The sequence below is a fragment of the Tetrao urogallus genome, assembly GCF_951394365.1.
Source record: "Tetrao urogallus genome assembly, chromosome: 18".
Taxonomy (NCBI): Eukaryota; Metazoa; Chordata; class Aves; order Galliformes; family Phasianidae; genus Tetrao; species Tetrao urogallus.
This window is the reverse complement of record NC_136831.1, coordinates 5,259,212-5,283,632: the sequence shown is the minus strand read 5'-3', so window position 1 is coordinate 5,283,632 and position 24,421 is coordinate 5,259,212. Positions and strand designations below refer to the sequence as shown.

The 24,421-nt window shown below is 49.1% G+C and overlaps 2 protein-coding genes across 3 annotated transcripts in view; one reads left to right on the top strand and one right to left on the bottom strand.

The window, feature by feature from the left end:
- Positions 1–42: 42 nt before the first annotated feature.
- NPTX1 (neuronal pentraxin 1) lies at positions 43–1,920 on the bottom strand (the record flags this gene model as incomplete). Its single annotated transcript, XM_079544391.1, has 5 exons — positions 43–264; positions 339–518; positions 639–883; positions 1,126–1,333; positions 1,429–1,920. The coding sequence occupies 5 exons, from the start codon at positions 1,918–1,920 to the stop codon at positions 43–45; spliced, it is 1,347 nt and encodes a 448-aa protein (XP_079400517.1).
- Positions 1,921–12,875: 10,955 nt separating this feature from the next.
- The window catches only part of RPTOR (regulatory associated protein of MTOR complex 1), a gene marked incomplete at both ends in the record, with an annotated part of 117,392 nt that continues 105,846 nt past the window's right edge, over positions 12,876–24,421 (top strand). For both annotated transcript variants that reach the window (XM_079544125.1, XM_079544124.1), the window contains 3 exons: positions 12,876–13,037; positions 21,325–21,427; positions 24,020–24,102. In XM_079544125.1, the coding sequence (XP_079400251.1) occupies positions 12,876–13,037; positions 21,325–21,427; positions 24,020–24,102 (348 nt within the window). The remainder of the gene's footprint in view (positions 13,038–21,324; positions 21,428–24,019; positions 24,103–24,421) is intronic.

Below are 24,421 nucleotides of genomic sequence, written 5' to 3'. Positions count from 1 at the left end.
GAAAGAACCCGATGAGGAGGCGGCTCTCGCGTGTCCGTGGCCCTAATTGAGCTGACGGCAGGCCTCGAAAGTCCACTTGGTGGCTCCGCCGTAGATGTCGATGTTGGCCTCTGCCCAGGCGATGACGTTCCCAGCCTGCGCCTTGCTGCTGCAGGTGGCCAACGCGTACACCTCGCCCGGGGACAGCCGCCGGTCCCACACGTTGAAGTGTGCCAGCTCCCCCACAAAGGCCTGCGTGGCGTCAAACCCTCCGCCCAGCGTGTCCTATGGGGTGAGGGGTGGCCGTCAGAGCCCCGTGGTGCCGGCCATGTTCCCGCTCCCCTCGCAGGGATCCTTACCTGCTCCTGGCCCAGCACCAGCACGCCCTGCGGTTTGATGGGGTGGTATGGAGCCAGGTTCTCGCCGCTGCCCGTCTGCGTGCCGTCCTGGTACGCCTCCCAGACGCCGTCCCGCGTGGTCCAGGTGACGCAGATGTGGTGCCATTTGCCGTCGTTGATGACGAAGGGCAGCTTGGCCACCTAACGGGGACGGGAAGGGGTCAGGGAGGTGGGTCCCCATGCCGTCCCCCCCCATTCCAGCCCTCCCGTGCCCGCACCGTGCCATCAAGGAGGATCCCTCCAGCCCCCCCGTGCCCACACCTTGTCGTTGATGAGGATCTCCATGGGGTTGTTGCCCCACTCGATGAGCACCAGCTCGTTGGCCTGTCCGGGCACGGCGTAAGAGAATGGGGTGCCCATGCCGGGGGAGGCGCTGGATTTGATCCACATGCAGATGCTGAAGGCGTACATCTCGGGGAGGCTCTTCTTCACCTTGGCATACATGTAGTTGGTGCGCAGAGGGAAGGTGAGCTGGAACCTATCCGGGGGGCGGTTGTCCTTCTGGCCTGTGGGGTGGAGGCGTGCTGGGACCCCAGTGCGTCCACCCGTGGTTGGGGTCCGCACCCCTCCCGGCCCCATTATGTAACGGCAGTGAGCACAAATCCCCCCTGCACGGCCCCGCTCCGGCCCTAATCCCCAGCGCGGAGCATCCCCGGGGGGCGGAGGGCAGCGCTCGGAGCGGACGGGCTCTGCTCGGCATTCCGCCGGCAGCGGGGAGCGGGCGGGGTGGGGTGCGGAGGGGGGGTACCTTTCTCCAGGTCGCTGATGCGCTGGTGCAGCGATGTGAGGGTGCTCTCGATCTTGCCCCGCTCCTCGGACTCGTTCTTGGGGTTGTACTTGCCCTCCTCCAGGCTGTTGACCCGGGACAGCACCTCTTTCTCCAGATCGTCGATCTTGTTCTGCAGGATGTCCTTCAGGTTGGTGCTCTGCCCGGAGGAGTTCATCCTGCTGAACTGCTGCGGGGGGCGGACAGAGCGAGGGGGGGCCGTTAACGCCGCGTTCCCCCTCGGGCTCCGCGCTCTGCGGGCTCCGGGTGCGGGACGCGGGGTACCTCCAGGTTCTCCAGGCGGGTTTTCAGGGACTGCAGCGTCTGCCCGAGCTGGCTGAGGGTCTCGGCGGCCGGCGCCCGGGACAGGTCGCCCATGGTGTTCTTGGAGAAGCCGCCCTGCTTCCTTCCCCCCCCGCCGCCCTTGGACTCGCCGTCCAGCACGCTCTGGCTCTCGCACCTGCCCAGCTTGGCCGTCAGCTCGCGGATGGTGTCCTTCTGGTTCATGATGGTCTCTTTCTGCTGCAGCACCGTTTCCCGTAGCTGTAGCACGGTGCTCTTCAGCTCCTCGGCCGAACCTCCGCCCGGCGCCGTGGCCGCGCACATGTCCCCGTCCAGCGGCACCGAGGTGCAGATGAAGCGCGTCTGCCCGAAGCTCTGCGCGCGGCCGCGCAGCGCCGACAGCGCCAGGAGCAGCGTCAGGGACAGGGGCAAGAAGCGGGGCTGGGACAGGAATCGGGGCAGGGGAAGGGGAAGGCAGAGGGCCAGCGCGGCCATGGCGGGGCCGGGGAACCGGGCTGGGCTGGCGCCGGCTCCGCCGCTCTCCGCCGGACCCACTGCGGCACGCGGCCGCTCTTATAGCGCCCGGGCGGGGCCGCGAGGCGTGACGTCACGGCGCGTGGAATCCCGGCTGCGAGACGGGGGGGAGGGGGGGGCGCTGCCGGTCCCGCGGGGGTGAGCGCGAGTGAGTGTGAGTGTGAGTGAATGTGAGTGTGAGTGTGAGTGTGAGTGTGAGTGAATGTGAGTGTGAGTGTGAGTGTGAGTGAGTGTGAGTGAGTGTGAGTGAGTGTGAGTGTGAGTGAGTGTGAGTGAGTGTGCGTGAGTGAGCGGCCGGGGCTGTCGGCGCGTAGGTCCGCCACGGGGCGAGGAGGGGTTTGTAGAAGTGAACGTGAAGCGGGGGAGCAGCCAGAGGGAGCTTTTGTGGGTGTGCGGTGCGGGGCCGCGCAGTAGCGCTGCTCTCCCGGGCTGCCCAGTGGTCGTGGGTATCGCGTGTCCCACACAGCCCCGCGGCCGCCGGAGCTCCGCTTCCCCGCGTCGCCGCCGGAGGGGCCCCGAGGTTTGCCCGCAGCCGGGGGGGTGCGACGCGGAGCTGAGCCCCTCTCCGCCCCACTCGCGGTGCTGCCCGTCTCAACGCCGGGAGGGCGGCGGGGATTCGGCGCTGCGTGACCGCGCTGCGCACGGTGCCGCTCCCCGCGCCGTTCCCCAGCGCCGTCCGTCGGCTTTTTTGCGGGGCTGTGCGGCGCTGCGAGGCGCCTAGGGAGCGGTTTCCGATCGCACCGTTCGTGAATTCGGTCCTTTCGGCTCGGTTCAGTTCCTGCCCCGCCAAATCTGCACTGCAGCAGCCCATATGGCTGGAGTATTTACATAATGCCAAGTTATCCTGTGAAATGTGAAGCAATTAATTTTGATTAGTGAAGTGGGTCAGGAAAAGACAAGGTCCTTCAGGCCGCGGAGCTGCAAAGGACGAAGAGCTGCTGCTGCTGGGCACTTCCCTTCCCCCCACCTCCCTCCCCCAGGACAAGCCCTCCCCCCCCCGGTTGGCACGTCGCTCCTGACTCACCCCGTTGCCTTTTTATCACATGTGCTCACCTGCCCCCGAGTTCTGTGACACAAAATGCTTCCTGCTGGCAGCACCGGGACACGAGTGGCTGTGGAGCCCGGGATGGTGCCGGCGCTCAGCGGTTCTGCTGTGCTCCGGAGTGCTGTCACTGCTCAGTGCTACCAGAGCCACCAAAAAGCTCAGTGACCTCGGGGTCTCAGGGGCTGCTCACCCAGATCCTTCCCAGAGCTGCTTCCAGCGCTGTTCCTGCCTTCAGCTTGGAGCTGTGGAGCTCAGGAAGAGCGCAGCCCCAGGGCTGTGTGCTCTGCTTTAGGAAATTCCAGGGGGAAAAATACATATACATATACATATACATATACATATACATATACATATACATATACATATACATATACATATACATATACATATACATATACATATACATATACATATACATATACATATACATACATATACATACATACATATATATATATATACATACATACATACATATATATATATCCTTCTGGGTTCCTCACTTCTGGCTTTATTGCAGTGGTTACTTCTCCTCTTCTCTGCTCTTTGTGCTGTGTGGTGTTTGGATGCAGCCAGACTGGAGCAGAGGGGTGGGTGTGAAGGGAGGGCACAGGGATGCCGGGCAGGGGTGGACGCTGGGCTGGGCAGGCCTCTCCCTTCCTCTGCTGGTTAGTGCCTTTCCCTTGGATAAAGGGATGCTGTGGAAAAGGCTGAAAGGAATGCAGGTCCGATTCTTCCGCCACAGGCGGCAATGCAAAGTGAAAACAATGTTACTGCAGGCAATACAGTTCCACCGTGTAAAACGGGTCTGGGAGGTGGCGGAATCGGTGCCCACTTCTGTTAACATCTGCGTGGTATTGACAAAGCTGTTCGTGTCACCGAACCAATTTAACCAGGGAGCTTTTGTCATCCACAGTACATTATGCTGAGAGGAGACCAAGGTGACAGGTGCAGTAAAATAAACACTCTGATACTATGGTGATGGAGACCGTATAAATACCTGGATAGGAAAAAACAACAGAGCTGCGCTCAAACAGATACGCTCAGTAACCCCCCGAGCCTCCTCGTGTGAAGAAAGAACGAGAAAATATGAGAGAGAATTCAGCTTTCCCAGAACCACTGAATCATGCAGTGAGATCCGTTATTGCTTTTGCAGATTTAGGAGCCGGATAGATATAATGGAATAATGGAGCCCCTATTATTTTTAACTCTTCTCTCGCCTCTCCCCAAGCGTTCTCTGTGGCTGATTTATCGTTCCGTAGATGGAAAGAGCTGAGCGCAGCGATCCGGGAACCTTGGAGGTGGTGTGGTGCTGAGCAGGAGCCAGCAAGAACATTTGTGTCTGTGATTCAGAGGATTTTGGACAGCTTGGGGCGCCCCCCCTGGGGCCAGCAGTCCCCTTGGGCCAGCATTTGGTGCAGAGCTGCTGCTCAGAGGCGTTCAGCCCCGGCCCTCCTTTGCTACAGATGCGCAAAAGGGCATTTGGGGAGTGGATGTCTGTGATCCCAGGGGCCGGATGCAGAGCAGGGAGTGGAAGCTCTCTCTCCTGTTTGTGGAAGCGGCTGCACACAAACCATCCTCCTGGGGGGGAATGCTGATTCCGCAGCTAAGTCTCCTCTGTGCAATGTGATCCATTATGAGAATGGCTTTGCCATGAGATGGGCAAAACGAGAAGCTTCCAGCGTTGGTGCCTCTGGAGGATGGCAGAGCCAGCATCCCCAGGGCTCACTGCTGCAGCCCCACTCGCCGTGCACACGGATGTGGCATGAGGACGGGTGCTGGGAACACAGCAGTGACAGCACCCAGGTCTGTGTGGTGCCACGTGTGGGGTGAGCTGGGTGCTGCTGGAGCCCCGTGCCCTGTGCAGCACAGAGAGGGCCGGGAGGTGAGCGCACACCGCCCTGCTGAAGGCTGCAGAGCTGTGCATATGCAGAATATGTATTTTTAATGCCTTCAAAAATTTACAGATCTCATTAGGGCAGCCTGAGCGGGGTGTGCAGTTAGTGCAAATGCACCGCCTGGAAGATGGAGTATTCCCTCCTGTAACAGACCAACACTTTGGACCGGAGTTCTGAAATCTGCTGCATTTTGCTGCAGTCTTTCTTTGCAGATCTCTCCCTCTCCATTTCTCTCTGTCTCTCTCACACACATTCTGCTTCTCCTCCTTTTTCCTTCGCTCTCTTTCATTGTTTCCCATCTCAGAAGTCAGTTTCTTCCTGAAACGCCTGACATTTACATCCAGAGAGAACCAGGAGTGTGCTCTTTGTGCCGGCACATCAGCGATGCTATAGGGGCACAGGTCCTTTCATTACAAATAATTAATTTAACCATACATTGCATAACATCCTAAAAAGCTTTCTAGGGCAATCTCATGCTAGCTGGATGCACAGCTCCTATCAATATTACATTACATTTGGGTACAACCGTTATGAAGTTTCATTAAAAATTTAATTTGTGGTTTAAAACTGCAGCGTTCCCTACAAAGTGTGGCAGAGAAACCATTCTGGCTGCTCAAGGTCTGCTCCTGCATCAGCCAGGACTGCAGGAGAGCTGCAGCAGGGGCAGGGGCTCGGGGTGGTGCTCCCTGTGCTGGCACACGCACCAAGAATCGTTTCACCATCAGCAGAGCTGTCCTACAGCAGGATCTGGGAGCCGGGAGGGGGAGTGGGACCCGCCGTCATGTTTTGTTAATGGAGTTCTGTTGTGAATCTTCAGCAGAAGCTTTGAATGGAGGGCAGGTCTGAAGCATCCCACATCCGCCTCTCCGTTTCGGAATTGATTTGTACGGTAACTTCTTTCCCTCTCTGCAAGCACCAGAAGGACCAGTGGCTTTTCCTTTGGAATGGTCCCTCGGCTCATTTCTCTCTGGGATTTCCCACGGAAGGAGGCAGACGGCTGATGGGCGGCTGTGCATGGAGCTCCCAGCCCCGTGGTCCTGCCCTCCTCCCCACTCCGTCCTCCCTGCACTGAGCCAGGCACAAACCTTGGCTCCATTTATTACAACAAACAGCACTGGTAATTTTTTTTCCCTGCTCAACAAAGGAAGGGAAATTTCTAACAGGCGTGGGGCATTTCAGCAGCCTCTCAGTCCTGGTGTGTGCTTGAGGTCTCTGCACAAGATCATTTCCCTCTGCTGCACAGAGGATAATAATGGGGAGTGGGTTCCTAAATCCCTTAAGCTTCTTTGATAGCTTCAATATTTATCCATAATCCTGCTGGCGCTCCATACAGAAACAACCAAGGCCTGGTCCCACCTTGCAGCATTCCCTTTCCCCAAGAGGAAGGCACGGTGGGACGGGAGGGAAACATCAAAAGCCACAGACACTGTTGTGCCCTAGTTTCTTCCTGCAATTACTTATTATTTTGCACAGTCTCTTGCTCTCCTTCTCCCACGCTCTGTGCTCTGTTATGGTAATGTCTGTGGAGGCTGGGCATGCCTCCGTGCCTGGAGGGAGGATGGACAGATGGCAGGACGGGCTCCGAGGGGGTTCCGAGAACGTATGGGGTTGGGGACAGCATGTATGGGGTTGGGGACAGCCTGTGGGTGTCTGCAGGTCTGTGCACACAGGTGTCCTGTGAGCCCTGTGAGCTCTGCCTGCATGCAGGGAGGAGCTGACAGAGAGCTCTGTTGGTGCTGGAGGAGCAGCTGCTGCCTGTGCCACAGCCACTCTGTGCTGCTGCTGATGATACACCTGGATTAAAATGCAACAGGGCTTTAAAGGCGGGATAGGTAAAAATGCCATAATGCAGTAGGAAGTCATTGCATTTGCCCGCTTGGGGCATGGCCCTTCTCTAAAGCATAGCTTTTAGTAGGGAAGTGGAGCTCTTGTGACATTGAAGATTCTCTGCTGGCAAGGATACCATTAGGGCTGGGTATGTTATTGATTCCTCTTCCAAGATATAAGGCTTAAGAAGCTGCAGACAGTGGGCATAACTGGCATGACCCAGGAGCTGCTGCCAGGCTGTAAGCAGAGCTGGAGCATCCGGCTATGAGCAGAGCTATGAGCAGAGCTGGTGCTTTCCAGGCTGACACTGCAGCGAGAGGCAGGAACCCAGCGGGGCCACAGCCGGCCCTGGGGTGGGCAGTGGGAACAGTGGGAGATCTTCAGGAGCTGAAGGTCTGCAGACCTCTGGGCTCCTCAGCAGCCGGGGGCTGCGCAGTTCTGCTGGTGTTTCTCACAGCGCTTTGCACTTTGCTTCGAGAATTGGATGCCATCCAAACCTGAGAACATCAGCACTGCCCTGCTTTGACTCAAGTACAGTAACAGTGCTGCCAGTACGTGGTCTGTGGGCCCGATTGCCTTTTGCTGTTATTTCAGAGGGCTTTTCTGCGTGGCACATGCAAAATAAGTGACACTGCAAACGTAGGCTACGCTAGCTGCACTGCATTGCTTCCAAGGACAGAAACTCATTAGGCACTGGCATGGTCCTTGGAAGCAGAGTGAGCTTCTCATGCTTGCCACATCCTGACTGCTCAATCAGCAGTTTAATGGGAAGTCATTAGTGTACTATAAATTCATACATCAGATTTATGTAGTGCTTATTTTACCACGTAGAGACGCCTTTGCTTTCCAGCTGTATGGATGTTCCCCTGTGTAAATGAGAAGATCGTGTATATATTCATCCTGCTTCCATTAATTATAATAAGTCTAGTCACATTATTTCTTAGTAGCCTGCTGGAATCTCAGCAGTAACACAGCAGCCATCAAACCCACCCAAACCTGGAAAATCAGTGCTGAGCGTTGTGTCACTCTGGATTGGGAACTTGAATTTGAAATACCCTGGGCATAAGGAAAAGGTTTCAAATGATTTATTTTGAGGGAATGGTGGAAAAGGAACTGTAGAATCGTGCTCCTTCCATGGATCAATGTATTTCTCAGGCACAGGAAGAGATTTTTTGGTTTTTTTTTGCCAAGGGTAAGGACATGAGTGGGGAACACTACATGGTCAGCCTGGGCTGCATGCTCCATTCAGAGCTGTTTGGTTGGATCCTGGTCTCTTGGCTGTTGCCTCCTCTTCGCTCATCATAAAACCAAACCTTTGTGGTTCTGACTGAAGCAATCTGTGTGTTGTTGTGCCGAGTATTTCCCAAGGCTGCTCCGATTGCCAAAGGCAGAGAAGGCGGCAGAGTACGAGAACTTCCCAGCAACATCCTGTGAAATGCTGAATTACTTCTAATTAAGCAGTTCCGTTCCGGTTAAAGAGAATGTCAAGTCAGGCCTGTGCTCTGGGGAAAGGTGCGCTTGCAGAAAGGTGTATCAGCAAATGGATGTTTGGTTGGTGTGCTTCAGCAGCTCAGAAGAAGCCAGCAGAACTCACGGCTTCTATTTCTGGTGCACCGGGGTTGTTCTGTCGCTGAGTCAGAGCTGATAGGATCTATAGCAGCTACCGAGTGGTGAAGGAAACGTTTCTGCTCTTAAGAATGAGAAAACCAGTGAATGTCTGCTGAGGTTACATCTATCATGTGTTTTTAAACACACGTAGCCCGATAACCCAGCAAATTACCCACCCTGCGAGGAGACAAAGAGAGATAATGATAACAAATGAGCTCACATTTATGTAACGCCTTTCACGGAGACGGATAGTGAAGTGCTTTGAGGACTCTATTAACGCATCCTACAAACTATCTAATCTATTGTATCCCCACATGTATTGAGCGCAGCTTCTCTCAGGCTTTATGAGAAAAACATCTCCATTAAGCAACCAGTTCTTGTTGGTCATTTCAGCCTTCGCAGGGGGAGCAGGAATGCAGAAATCTTTACGTTCGGCAGTGACCCGAAGCCACCTTTGGGCTGAAATGCAGCTGTTTCTTCACAGTCCAAATTACTTCCACCTTCTTTGCTACCTCTGATCCAAGAAGGTGAAAAACACACATTAACTAAACTCTTCTGCTGCTGATTCACCAATAAATGCCCTTTTGTAGTTCAGTGGTGGCAAAGAGAAAAGACGGAACCCGCAGTTTTTCTGCTTCTTGTCACTACCTCACCTCTTCTCTCTCTCCCCTTTTCTCAGTGAAATATTTCCCCTGATGACAAACCATTGCTTCCACTGAAAGGGCAAGGGGAGAATTCTGACCTAGTATTTATTTTGCCCTTTTCAATGGGAGAAGGGAAGGGAAGGGAAGGGAAGGGAAGGGAGAGGAAGAGGAAGAGGAAGAGGAAGAGGAAGAGGAAGAGGAAGAGGAAGAGGAAGAGGAAGAGGAAGAGGAAGAGGAAGAAGAATCCATCATGCTCCTGATCGGGTCCTCCTGACGAACACAACTCTACACAGAGCACCTGGCAGGCTTAGCACCTGCACAGCGTGTGTTTCCCTACCTGTGTGCATGTGTACCTATGGAGAAGCAAGTGAGGAAGAGGATGCTGTGCTGGGAACACATCTTCCAGTTCTCTTCCTCTCAGAGGGAGGTCACTGGGATTCTTTTACAAGATGGAGAGTCAATCTCATGAATCACTTCTTGATGTGTATTGGACTTGGCACAGAAGCACCCCCTTCCCACCTCCTCCTGGTGCCATCCTCCCCGGGCTCCACTTCCCGCTCCCACCCTCCAGTCTCCGACTCCCATTTGCTGCAGGGAGATGAGCGGGGAAGTCTGTGTGCATGCATAAATAATAGAAACGATATCAGGCTTAGTTAAAAATAGATATTCTTCCTAATAAATATTTTACCTACCGTCTTTAGGATATAAAGCTTCCCCAGCTGAAGTGTTAAAACAAACCTTGTTGTTAGCCCTAAATGCAGAAGGCAGCCCTGGCAAAGCCGTACAAGCAGCGTCTGGCTGTGAGCTCGCGCGTGGGGAAGGCGTGCATTTGCTATGGAAGCCTTCAAAAGAGCAGCCCTTTGGCTGAGAACGTGGACTTTGAACCCGAAGTCGACTCATTTGGTGACCTGCGAACGCGACTGATGAAAATGAAAGATGAAATCTCTCGATGTTTATGAATCACTTTCTTCTTTCCGTACTTTTCTTCCTTCCCACGAAAGAGTGGAATTAGAAGCAGCTGGCTGAATGGGGCTGAACAATGGGCGCCGACAGGGACCGAGATAGGAGACTTTTTCATTAAAAAGAATGGCAGGTGAAAAAATGTCTCAAAGTGTATTTTTAGAAGATAATCCTTCTGCATTTTGGTCTTTAGGACATCAGTGAACGTGGCTTGCTTGACATAGAGTTTCTATTCCCTAGATTGCCTAAGAACAAGAGCTTTACAGTGCTGCCCTAATCAAGAACAGATTTGTTAAACCTGGGTTCAGCTTTGCAAAAGATAAAAGCAGGGCTGAAACACAGTGGTTTGAGATGTGATGAGAGCCTAGAATGATGCCTTGAAAGTGGGGTTCTGCCTGTAAGCATGAGCGTGTGTTTTAGTAGACTGCAAACCCAGCAAGGTAATAGGTGAGTGCCTAAAAGAGAGAGGAACGACGGGGTGAGGGGTACAGACATCAGATCAGAAAAGAAATGCTAAGGGGATGGGGATCGTTTTGTCTGAGGAAGGTGTAAAAAAGGAAAAGAATATTCAAAAAACATTTTTCATATATGTAAGAGAGGGTGAAAGAGGATAAGCTGTTCTTTCTGCCTGCTGAGGTAGGAATGGAGCGCCTGCTTTAATTCTAAGATGGAAATTAGCTGTCAAGAGCGTGCTGCCTGGAGAAGGCAAGCAGTCTGTCATTAGAGGACTTAAGAGCCTGTGATACTGTAGAAATATTTGTTTTTAAGGTTTAGTTACTAAATCAGAACATTAGGAAAGCCCACACGTAGCCCAGCAGAAGCATGTACGTAGCCTAGATGGTGTACTCTAGTGGCATGGGGCTTGCTGTGGTCTATCAAAATTGAATAATATTTTGCCTGAATAAAAGCTGCAGAGTTTTTTTCCACAATGAGAGAATCCTGATACTGAACTGTGGTGTGAGATGAAAAGAACTTCAGGGAAAGGCTTCATTTCTAACAACTACTTTTATGGAGATATAAATGGAAGATTATTTATGTCTCCCTTTGGTCCTTGCCCCATGAAGACTGAAATAAGGCGAGTAGCTCTGACTAAAGCATATAGCTGCAAATGACCAAAGAGAGCCCATGACCACTGTCCTGAAGATTTGTGCTATCTGAGAGCAGATGCCATGGGGCCAACTGCTTGGCAGTGCTGTTCTTGAATAAATCAACTCATCCCAATATCTATCAAAGCTAGGAACTTAAATGGAGACTGATTCCCTGCTGACCCACAGCATGTGTCCTTTAGAAAAGGATGTTGATGAGGCTTATTCAGCGATCTAATAAAGTGCAGATATAATTTTTTTCATTTGATATTTACAATCTCTGCAAATTTTGCAAATTCCCTGTCACTAAAACTAAATGTTATGCCCTTTTCATCACTCATTTAAAAAAAAAAAAAAAAAAAAAGTGTTTAGCATGGAGATTGTCACTCCACATGGATTTGGGCACTATTAGCAGAGCAGCGTCCTCTTGGAGGAGGTTGGGGTGTTGGTGCCTGGATCAGGAGCTCACATGTGGGCTGGGCTGGGGGCTCCCAGGTCTGAGTGGAAATGGGAAATATGGCACTGACATGCCATGGGCACGCAGGCAGCGATGTTCCAGCCCACTGCTGCGTGTGCAGGCTGTGTCTTGTGGCTGCAGGCACTTCTAGTGTTTCACCATCTGTGGAGCTACAGAAGGCTTGCAGGGAGCCTGCCAGGTCCCTGTTTTCCAGCAGGGTATCTCTGGTGCTCTCCAGCTCTTATGCAGTGCCCCAGTGATGAAACCTAAGTGTCAGAGGTAGCCAAGGCTCCATCCTGAATCTCTGCACAGAGCCTGGAGGAATGTTTGTTGCGCAGGGCATGCAGCTGTTCCTTTGGGAGCAGGGCAGCGTTTTGGGAGAGGCCCTGAAATAAAGGGGTAGAGAGCAGGGGACACAGAGCTTTCCCAGCACAGGCTGGGGGATCAGGGAAAACACCTGACTTGGGTCTTAACCAGCCACTGCTTGCGAGCTTTGCTGATGTGAACAGAGGAACAGCTGTGCCCTTCAGAGGTATTTGCACTCCTGCACGCTCTGGCAGGACGGGCACACGCTCCTAATGCTGTCGGCAGCCAGGATTAGCAGCAGCACGGCCGTGAGGTCCATCTGCACTGCGTACGGCTGCTGCAGTCGCTGCTCCCATTTTGATCACCGCCATCAGTGTCCAGATCTCACTGAGGTGAGCAGGGCTGCTGCTGTTCCTTCTGACAGACCTGGGGATCTGTGATGGGGGCTTTTGCATGTCGAGTGTCTGTGAATGTAAACACGCTGAAAGCGTTAATGGAAGTTGATATAAATCGAGTTGTGCGTGTTTTTTTTTTTTTGGATCGATACCTCAAGACACTGTTTACAGCGTTAGAACACCGACGAACTGCTTTCAGGATAGGCTCGGGCCTACAGCGGGGGGGAGGGGAGCCTCAGCCGTCACCATGGCAACCGTGGTCGGCCCGGCGCGGCGCCGTTTGTCCCACGCGGCGCTCCGTAGCGCGGTGCATTGTGGGCCGGGGAAGATGGCCGCCTCCTGGCCGCGCTGCTGAGAAGAGTCGCGCTGCCGGCGCCGCGGGTCGCTTCTGTCCTCCGCTCCCTGCCGCTCGCTCCTGTCTCGCCTCTCACTGATCCGTCGCGGCTCACCGGAGCGTGAGGGAGCGCGGAGCGCCATGGGCCGGACGCGGCTCCCGCCGCAGCGAGCGCGGAGCCCGCGGGGCTAAAGGCGCGAGGGGAGGCCCGGGCCCCGCCGGCAGCTCGGCGCTCCGCGGGGCCGCCCTCTGCCCTTGGCCGTCCTCAGCCCGCTCCGCTGTCCTCCGCCCGCCGTGACCCCGCCGCGAGCAGGGCCGGGGGCTGCCGCTCCCTCCGTGCCCGGAGCTCTCGCCTCGATGGAGTCTGAGCTGCTGCAGTCGCCCCTCTTGGGGCTGGGGGAGGAGGATGAGTCGGACCTGACGGACTGGAACCTGCCCCTGGCCTTCATGAAGAAGAGGCACTGCGAGAAGATCGAGGGCTCCAAGTCCTTGGCGCAGAGCTGGAGGATGAAGGACAGGGTAATGGCCGAGGGTGGGAGGAGGTGGGCAGGGAGGGAGGAGGGCCGTCCGTCCCCCAGTGGGGCTGTGGGCAATCCCCTGACCGGGTAACTCGGTTTGTGAGCCCTACGTGTGGTGTTGGGGCTGCAGACAGGTGGGAGACGCACAGAGAGCTTCCTTAGGTTCCATCTGACTTAGGGGATGCTATGATAAATGTGTATCCAGGTTCACAGCAACACGCTGACTGAGTATCTCCCTCGTTTGAGCTCTTTAAGTGGAATTTGATGTTGTTCAGTGCAGGCAGTAAGATTATTGAGGGCTCACAGGGCGCTGTGGATCAGCAGGTAATGCACAGCACGAGGTGCAGTGAACGCAGTCGTTACACTTGTTTCGTGGTGAAGGTGCAGGAAGTGTTGTGGTTTTGAAGTTTGCCAGCAGCATGTTATGTGCAATGTGAAATTAAGGTATTCTCTGTGTGTGCGAGAGACAGGAAACAGCTTATGTGAACCTGGAGACAGAAGTAGTTATTAGATGAAGTGTTTGCTGTGTTGTAGAACGGTAGTTCTCTTCTGTTAGAATTTATGTCATGTGGCACCAATGAAGCCAAGGGCCTCTGACAGTTCCTCTTCATGATGTCAACCCAGAGCAGTGTCTGTGTCACAACTTAGCTTAAGTTAAAAACAAACACTACAGAAACATAAAGGATAATCAGCTGCAGTCCTTCAATTCATGGAATCTGCTTTGGGTCAGAGGATTCCCAGGGTCTCACGGTTGTGATGTCCATATGTTTGTGTGTATGGCTGTATATGATTTTGTGTGTGTGTGACCAAATACGTTTCCACTTCCTTTAGTAATACTCTGACCTTAACTTGGGATCTCTGGTGAAACTCCTTCCTGTAATTTTTTTCCAGAGATATTAGAATGAGGATGCTTTACATTAATTTTCTAGAGAAACATTCACCTAAACAGTTCTCTGGAGTGTTGGGGAAGCACTGGCAGAGCCAGAAACATCTAAGTGCTTATGTACTGAAAATTTGACTTGGTAAATCATTAATGGACTGTATCAATTTTTGTTTAGAGTCTGATTTAGATGAGCCACATAACACAGTTTTGTAGGTATGTCTCCTTTGAAGGGTTTTGGCATGGAAGTGGTTTGCTCTACTAGAATGTGGAGGTGGGATGAGCTTGCTTGTCTATTTTAGTGATCCTTCTGCCTTCCTGTGGAACTTCCTGTTCGCTTATTTCATGATGTGCAGAGCTGTCTGTTTCTAAATTGATGATAACACTGGCTTGCTAATCAATAGGTTGCAGCATGAACATGAGAGGTAGAAGTAATCAGTTGTATTTGTTGCAGTGCTTTTCATATGGCTGCTAAAAACAAAGGGGATCATCTCAGTGAAAAGCAGAGCAGTGGTTACAGCACTGCGTGCCTGTGGGGATGCAGTTTCTTTTTCTGAGTACTCTGTGATGTGAGTGGTGCATGTCTCACTAAGCTCAGCAAAGTCAGACCCGGAGTGAATTCGTCCTTACAGAGACTGAGTCTAATCTTTGTGAAATAAGGAAGTAGAAGCACGTCAGAATGTTTCTGATTATTCCTTCTGTTTTCGCTGTGAGCTTGAAACAACTTTTCTTGATATCAGAAGTGTTGATCATATGTCACTGTGTATTAGGACAGCTTTATTTGGTATCGTTTGGGCAAGTTTGCCATTATGTGCAATTACTTCTTGCTGAAGAACACTGCTTTCTTCCCTTCCTCCTGAATTCACATAACTGTTGGGTCTTGTTCTCTGGCTTTATAAAGAATTCCTCTCACTGTGTCACAGCTGACTTCAGAAAGTTGCTTCTTCCTTTTTTCTTTCTGTAGAGCATTACAGCACAGTGAGGAAAAGTCAGTGTTGTAGCCTTGAGTCAGCATTGGAGGCCTCTGACACCTGTCCACAGCAGCTAATCAAATTAAAATCAACACGTAGCTGCCTCCATCTGATTGCTGCTGTGTCGCTCTCCCCGGTTTGTTGCTTCCCTTTCTGGTCCTCCATACCTTCTTTGCATCTGATTCACCTCCAATGTGTTTTCTCTCTCCCAGATGCTACTGGAAGACTTGGAGAGGGCTGGAGGGGATGTACCTGTTATCTCTTGATGTAATTTGAGAGTATGGAATGCATTCTGTTATTCTGAATTTGATCGGTTCACCTGTCAAAGCACAGAATGAGCCCATATTTAAAGAAGGAAGGTTGGTTAACCGAAAAAATCCCATCTTTGTAGAGTTGCAGGTAAATCTGTGGCATTTTTTCCCCATGAATCATGGAGAAACCACAGGCAGAAGCTGGTTCTGCCCTTATTTGTCATCTTGAGCTATGCTATGTTGTGATCCTAACTTACTACAGCTATAGGAAATGATTCCACTAAGATTTCAGAATGGAATTACTTTTTTTTTTTCATTTTCTTCCATTTCTCTAAAAACCCCAGAGTTTATAGGAACTCGAAGGTTTTTTAGAAGGCAGGAATCTAATAAGAGGGAAGAATCAAATAAGCAAGGTAATCAGTAGTAAATCTAGACAAAATAACGGCACATTCTCTCACCCCTTTTCATCCTTTAGGACTGCTCTGAAGACATTTAATCTTCCGTCTCCTGCTTCTCTGGACTACAGATGCCATCAAAGTGACACTGCTTTGATCTATTATTTATTTAAAGAATATTTTGAACACAAGAGGGTTAGAAGTATGCTTTGTATATTGAATTAAATCTCTCAGCCTCAGAAGCAGTCGAGTCATGAAAGTTGATTAAAATAAAAAGGTTTCAAATACGCCGGGTTTTACTGACAAGTTGCTACTAAATTCAGGATATTTAAATTAAGCTGTGCTGTACTTATATTGATTTCTAAAATAAGTGGAGAGCGAGAAAGCTGGTTGTAATAGTTTCACTTTAGCGTTTTGTTCCTGCTGCCTGGTAACTTGCTGAGTGAGAATTAAATCCTGTTTTTATGAGAAGAGAAATACACAATTAGGTTTCTATGGAAATGCAGATGAAGGCAGTGCTGCATACAAACGCACTTAATTCAGACAAGGAGCATTTACCTGCCCGCGTGGCAGATGTTTCTTGTGGCAAAGGAAAACAGTGAAGGGTGGCTGCACTGCAAGCTCGTGCCTGTTATTATTATTACAGCTCCTGCCTGTTATTCTGGCTTGAGCTCGCTGCTTTGGGTTGCACCGGGAGGCATTCGGCCACTGAGGCTGCAGCAGCAGTGAGCAGGGTCTTGTTAGCTAGGAGCTCATGTGTGGGCTGCAGCCTCCCCTTCATCGTGGCTTCTTGCATCTTAAGCGTTTGTCTTGTGTTTTCTTCTGCGTTTTCACACACTGTCAACTGCATTTGTGCTTAAGGAACTCCTAACCCAGTAAGTTAGCCCAGGATCTAAAATGCAGTGCGGTTCCTGCTCTTCTCCTGCATGAGGGTGAACTGGTTGGCTGGTTTGGAGCACTTCACTTGGGTGCTGTGAGGTCGCCCTGGGAGCAGTGGCGGTGCTGTGTCCCTCCTCAGGCTGTGGCTGAAAACCACTTCAGGTCAGTGGTAACAGAAGTGATTGTTGCTGTGCATTAGGGGTGTGAATCGAGCGGTAGAGTGGGGCACTGCTTGTGGATGGATGTCTTTCAAAATGAAGACCAAAACAAAGCAACTCAGCTTCTCTCCATTCGAACCCCCTGCTGCAAGTAATGAGCACTGCCATCCCACTTACAGGTCTGCATCTCCTCTTACCTAGAACAGAGGTCATTCTGGGTTAAGATGGCTTGTATTGATCGAACAGAGCTGGGAAGCTTGTGCTGTATCTACCACTGCCTACAAATGTTCTTATCTCTAAGCAGAGAGAGCGGATTTCAACAGCTCTGAAGAGTGTGGCTGGTCGTATTTTGAATGAAAAAGCTCTTGCCGTTATACAACAGCAACAAACACTGAAATCTTTAGCTCAGTCAATCTCCTATCCCATTGATTTTGCTGGTAGGGAGATGTATCTGTAAGGTGGAAGTAATAATTCACTCCTATCAGTTACAGTTGTGTTCCTGGTAAGCTTAGATTAAAATCTGAAGGTGCTCTGCCACATCTGAGCATCACACTGAGATGTTTTTTTTCTTCCGTAAGTTTAGATAGGAGGTTTTGAAATAAAGCTCTGTGTCAGCGAATCTAACCTGTGGAATTTCTGAGACCACAGAGTAAAAATATACTTCTTTATTCACCTGGATTTAATCATTTAATCTCCTTTTTCCCTAGGTTTCCAAGACCAGGGGACTGTATGAGGAAATTTCTCCTGTCTGTTAGGAGTTGGGAAGCAAGCCCTTTTTTTTTTTTCTTCTCCTGTAAGCTTTGGCTTAAGTCCATGTTTAAAGATTGTAATAAGCAGTGCGTATATAAAGCTCCACAAAGCCATGAATTTGCTATTTCTGCTTCCTCTAGCTAGGTGGAGAAGAAAATAATTATTGCAAATCTAAAATTTTAATGGCTTAATACACAGAAATGTCCAGGAGTCTCGTTCCCTTAAATAGCTCCCGGAGAGTGCTTCGTTGTAATTATATTTGCAGTATGAGTAATAAGCGATAGAAATGCAGTGTAATGTGTTGGAAAGGAGCTGACAATGGTATTGCTAGCAAAGATAATTTTAGAGCGGGGAGAGACTTCACCATTAATGTGAAATGACAGAAAATTACCTTTTTGATCCATTCAAGAACATTGCAGTGAGAGGATGAGTCCTGTATGCAGCACTTAATTTTTTTTCCTTGTGTGGTGGCCAATCACCCCCACTTTCAGAAGCCCTTTGCTGATGCTTGGCTGGTTCTTGATTTGACGAAAGGCTCTGCTTTTGTGCAGCTGCAGGAATTCAAGGACAGCTCACTTCCTTGGGGCTCTGTCCTTGTTTGCCTCGTGGCTCGTGAAGATTTTATGGGGAGGTTTTAGGGTTTCCTTGTTTTTCCTCTGATGTGTTGTTTTAATTGGCTGCTGCTGTGCTGGTCTGCCATGCAGGTCTACCTTGAATGTTTCTGAAGGTAACAGCGCAGTAAGGCCGCTGGTAACAGAGAGATGATTGATTGCTCCTTGTAGCTTTGAGACGTGTTTCCAAGTCATCTCAGCACCCAGGGCCCTTCTGGGAATGCAGCCTGACTCGGCCCTAGCAGTTTGGGCATGGGTTCTCCCAGTGCAGCTGTGCCTCCTGGAAGCTGGGTGCTTCTTTGACCTCTCCATGCTTTCTTTCACTGCATAACAAAGGGAAATGAATGCTTAAGACTGTTCTGTTTCCTTGCATGTCTGTTGCCCTTGCTTAATGACTCTGAGGCTGCTTTGCATCATTTCTTACCCCTTCTCTAGAAGGAAGAGTTTGAGATTATTCAGCCAGAACACATTCAGTAATCCTTTCACACTCATCCTGGACCTGGACAGCTGGGCTCTTTAGGAAGTTGCTGTGTGCGGATGTTTCTCAGGTATTCTGCCTTTCATCCCTACCCTGCTATGGCCGTGGCTCAGCCCACCTCACATTAACACTGGGAGCAGTTCTGTTGTGCACAGCACCACTCATCTCTGACAGCACCTTCAGGGGCTGAGGCTGCTGGGCCAGGGGATGCCAATCGCTGCTGTTCCCCATCAGGGTGAAGTGCACAGTGCTCTCAGCACACGAAGAGAGCATGTGTGATAAGCTTGGGTACCGTCTCACAGCAGCACTTAACCTGCAGCTGTAAGGATTTGTGCTTTTGGTTTTTCTCTGCATTCTGCTGTTTCTATCCTTTATACTAAATATCTTTTTTCTTTTTTTTTTTTTGGTGGTGGATTTATTCTTGAAATGTAGAAAACTTCCACCGTGCTTTAATGACAGAGGAGAATGTCCTGATAGTTCCTGTGTTACAAAGCTGTTAATACAGTACAGAGTTTCTGGTAGTACGTTCTAAAATAGTTCAGAAATGCAAAAAGCATTATTCAAAGCATTGGCTTCGGTCTTTCTTTTGATTTGCAACGATTCCACGTCACGGATATTGAATAGGAGTCAGAGAGGAGCATGGGCCAGCTGTAATTCTTGCTAAAGATGTGCTCTTTATTAGCAGAACAAACAGTCATGAAATATAATACTTTATGGCTCTTGTGGGGAGGTAGACAGAGGGGAAATAACCCCATTTGTCTTTGGGATCAGTTAGACTTAACTTTTACTGGCTCGCTGTCTGTTCTCAAGGAGAAATGCTTATTTAAAACACAGAACTTGGGAATATGAGATAAATAATGGCTCATTCAGCGTAAGTCACAGGTCAGACATGACTAGTAAAATATTGAAAAACAAGTATTAGGCCATAAACGGGAAACAATAAATAAATGAGAGAGCTGATTGCTGGGCAGGATGTGTTCTCCTGAGGGAGCAGCCTGTGTGCTCTGGGTCCCACTGCTTTCTGTGCTGCCCACTGGCTTTGGGACTTCTGCTGGGGAAGGCAGCACCGTGACACCCTGCAGCACTGTGTTCCTTCTGAGGCCACACAGGTTTGTGATGCCTGTGATGCACTCAGGGCTCCATCAGTGCCAGCTGATGACCGTGCTGCCGGTTGGTTGGTTGGTTTTTCCCCTGGTTTTGCTGCTGGCTGCTGACCTTCTCTACAGATGTTTTGGTTGGTATGCAACACCTCTGTGCTGCAGGGAATAGAATCACAGAATTGTTGGGTGTGAGTTGGGGTATCTGGGGAGAGCTCTGTGGAGCTCAGGCAGTTTGGTTCCTTTTAGAAGTCAGCCCAGTGCTATAATATACAGAACTTGTTGAAAATGTTAAAGCTTTGAGGCTGTTCTTCCTGTTTCTAGTGCTCGGTATCACTGTGTTACCTTGAAAAGAATGCATCTTTTTCTTGCAAATAACCTGTGGTGCAGCTGGGCTGCAGCAGGAGCACTGTGCTGTCCTGTGTGGGTCGCAGCACTGGCCCAGCCCAGGAATTCTTCTTGAAGACGCTTTTTTTTTGTATGCAGACAACATGAAAGATGTCAACACCAAGGTGCTGGGATAGCTGATTTTTTGGAAGTAGCAATTTGGTGTGCATTGATTAAATGGGGAGGAAAGAGATGAATGTGAAAGGGCAGCAGGCAGGGAGGGGGGCTGGGCAGGCCTAGTGGGGAGGGCTGACTGCAGATGGGGTCCTGTGAAGCTCACCCTCTTTGGCCACTGTGTGCACTGCTATGCACTGCTCTCACTTCGTTGGGTTTCTTTCTCATGCTGGCTTCCTGCTCCAGATCCCCCGTCAGGCTGCAGGGTTTCCTTCCTGTCTTTTCCCCTTCTTGGAGTGACTAGTGTTGTTCTGCTCCACTTTCTGCTTTCTTTATAAATTATACATTTGTGTGGCTCCAGCTTTTTCTATGAGTGTGCATTTTGGGCTTTTTTTCCTGCTGTTCTGAATGGTAATGAGCACCCTGGGGAAGCAGGGCTGCAGGTGGCTGCGCTCCACCAGGTGCAGCACTTTGCCTGTGCTCCTTTGGTGCTGGGACACGGCTTTAGATACTGGGATGAAGGAGTTTAGAGAAGAGAACGAAGCACTAAAAGAATCCTTTTCAAGTTATATTTTTAACCTGCTATAGAGTTTAGTAATTGGTTCAATGCAGCTTTTTGCTCAGAGCTCAGGTATCAGTGGGTGCCCTAGCTGCTGTGTGTAGCAGTCTCATGGACTGAGGAACACAGTTGCAAACTGTGGTTTATCCCCTTTTTTTGGCCACAAGTATCTAAAAGAGCACCAGATCTGGATGTTATGAGGATTTGAGAAGAAGTGACTTAAGACAGAGTCTGTCTGAATTGCCTGTATCATTGTGTGTAGGCATCAGATATCCAATGGCATTGTGTGTAATGGCATCAGATATCCAATATCCAATGGCTTTCTTGGCCGTTGGGTGTTTCTCCTTTTATTGGTTTTGGTTTTAATATTAGAAAGGATATAATATGTTCTAATATTGATCAGTGACCCTGAACGGCATTCACATGTTTTAATAATGTATTTCCATTGAGCAGTGACTATTTAAGATGTGTGGAAGAAATCCAATGACATCCATTTCCATGCTGTATTAAAGATACGTGTAAAAATAGTAATGTAAAAACCAAGTCCTATTCTTGCAGAGTGAGTACTGTTCTATTAAAACATTCTACTGCTCTCTTAAAATGAAAAATGTAATCAGCCTTGCCTTGCTTCAAGTAGTCCATGTTAAAGAGCAGATAACAAAGCATAGCTGAAACTTCAGAGTTTATAGTAGTGGTAAAATTTCAACCCCAAAATGGATCCGTTTCCATGCTAAGTGAATGTTTTATTGTCTTTCCAGATGAAGACTGTTAGTGTTGCCTTAGTTTTGTGCCTAAATGTTGGCGTGGACCCTCCTGATGTGGTGAAGACCACCCCGTGTGCCCGCCTGGAGTGCTGGATAGGTAGGTTGAGAGCTGCTGAACTCCAGGAAACTTGGCTAACAGACACTGAGGTATCACATGTATGGTCATCTCAAAGTTGTGTGCTTCCTGAACTTAAAGCTGGGGTGAGCTGAAGGAAGTCTGCTGGATGATTTGTATGTGTCCATCAGTAACTGCTGCCATAGGTCATCTTTTCTGCTTTGTTTTAAAATGAAATATCATGGAGAAAGAAGAACAAGCTGCTAATTAGCTACTTACCCCCTTTTTTTTTAATTTCTGTAGCTTAATAAGTATCTAAAGAAATTTCTGAGCAGTCACATCTTTGGAGTACTCTGCTCTGCGAAGGTTTAAAGTCACCCTGTGTCACATAATAGAGAAATGTCTTGAACATGTGTGGACTTCACTGCGTTTTGAGGTGGCAGCTCTGAGGCTGTTTAAATTGGGAGCATAAATTCAGAAGAGCTGGAACTATTCCCAAGAATGTCTTCCAGCTGTGCCAACCCATGGGCTTTTTATTTTGATGCAGCGCTGGGTAACTTCCTAATTCTTTGTTAGGAAGCAAAAAGTTTCCTTGGTTTTAACACTGATTTTCAAGATGAGGTAAGTCTGAAATAATATTAAAGGTGAAATACCATGGGTAAGAAAATGAAGATATTTGGATTTCATGTAGGAATGGGAAATATCCAGTCTTTAGCAAGTGACACGCACAGCCCCATAATGCTACTTCCTGAGGTGCATAAGAGGCTGCGGTAGCAAATTTATCATTGTACAAAATGAAATTATTGAAAAAACAAAACCAGAAACCGAAAAACTTTCAGAACATCTCATTTCTAACTTGCTTTATGAATCGACAGCATCTTTTTTTCTTTTTTTTTTTTTAACCAAAAACTGCTGATGACTTTATAGCAATTAAAAAGCCATGAGCATGCACTAACAAATACGTCCAGTCAGTGGAGAGAACAGCTCCTCGTTTCTCACTTATACATGGGTAGAGAGCAAAGAGAATGAGGAGTATTGCAGAGTCATTAAAATAAAGTTATTAGTGCTTATCATCAACAAAGAGAATTTTGAATGCAGTTTTTTAATTAAATTTTTAGCGTGTATCTGCACAAGTATTCATGTCCATTGCTGCTTCCTTCAGAAACTTAAAGCTGCAAAAATATCCCTGCTTTCTCTTCTGTGTATCAATCTTAAGAGAAGCTAATGGTGTGTGCTGTGGAAGCATAATGTCTCTGCCAGATGTAGAAGACAGCGTGGAAAGCATTTTGGGGCCATTGCTGTTAGTAAAGGCTGAGCTGCGGTCACCAGCCTGCGCGCTCTGCTGACAAATGGCCACCAGCATCTCTGCCAGAAGCCAGCCACAGCTCCTGCTGTGCTTCCAGATGTGCCTTGGGACAAGAGGGGTGCTGTGGTTCCTCCACAGCTCGGCCGTGGCTGGTGTTGTGCAGGGCTGGTGCTGCCAGAGGCTCAGGGAGCTCAGCGCTGAGCTCAGCCTCGGCACCTTCAGCCTGCTGCACTGCTGCGTGGGCAGTGTTCATCGCTCTGAAGGCCCTCCCAAGTCCACCAAACTGTTGTTCAGCTCAATGGTATCTGCTTGGAACTGGCCTTAAATATCAAGGGCACTGTCACAGTTCAGAGTGCCGGAGATTGCTGCGATACGTGGAGACGAGTGCTGAAACTGCAAGGTCTGCAGAGAGGATTGAAGTGTTTGTTCTGTTCTGGTGGTGCTTCTGGAGCAGCAGCTGCAGCTAAGCTGATAGAAGTGTGCATCTTGAAGCCTGAGCAGAAAACTGACTGCTTGTGTTTGTTTTCTGTCTGGCAAAATGCAGATGATTCGTTACCTCAAATCCTTCTGCAGGAGGATGCTGCATTTCCAATAAAATCCTGGGTTTAATGCATGACAGAAATTCTGCTTTCATCATACCTGGTTGTGTTTTGCTTTTAATGGTGTGAGATAGAATATTCATAAAGATGATATTAAAAATGTCATTGATTCAGTTAATTGCTTTTAAAATAATTTGTATTAAATTGCAAAGTATTAGCTTCTAGATTTTTGGAAACTTGTTAAGTGTCAATTATATGGCCATGATTTTTGAATGAAGCACATAAGCTGATATTTTACTCGCTATGGATTGTAGTAATTATCTGGTGATGAAATTAACTTCTTAAAATGATTAAATATTTGATGATTTTCTTCTTGATAAATGCAAAGTCCTGCTTCATTTACTACCATTTCATTTACTACCATTGCTTCCTACTTTAGACGTTACGCACCATTTGTGATCTTCATGTAAGCTGTTTCAATTGTGGTCATTATTTACTACAGAAACTTCCTGTCAATATTAACAGCAACAAGTGTTAAGCCTCGCTTCTCTTTTGAAACAGTGCTATTGATTACCTTTGTGAGACCTTCTTCCACGTTTGACAGGCTCTAGTGGTTTTTAATTTGTATTTGAGTGAAGAATTTGGGAATCATTTGGGTCTCCCAGGTTACAGGTCTGAATTTTACAAAATATAACCGAAGGCTTCAATGCGTATAGAAGTGTAAATGATTTTGTCCTGAGTGATTTTTCAGCTGCGGTCAAAAAGATTCATTTGCATTTTATTTCCTAGATCCTCTGTCAATGGGTCCTCAGAAAGCTCTGGAAACCATTGGTGCGAATTTGCAGAAGCAGTATGAGAACTGGCAGCCAAGAGTAAGTATTGCTGGGGCTTCCCCTGTGAGCTGCAGGCGTGGTGCTCCTCCAGGGCTGGTGCTCAGCTCTATGGAATCCAATTGCATAGCTGTTCTGGGGCACGGTGTCTGGCAGCAGTGGTTGCTGCCATCATCCATCCGTGTGAATAAATTCTTATAGGCTGTCAAGCTATCCTGTTCTCTAGCTGGTGTCTCTTCAGGCTGGTGCTTAATTCAATCATGTCTGGGATATTTGTCTTAAGTACTGTGTTCTACAGCTGAATTCTTAATTTATGTTCTTGATTTTTGAGATGTTCTCTGATCTTTCATTCTGAGTTTGT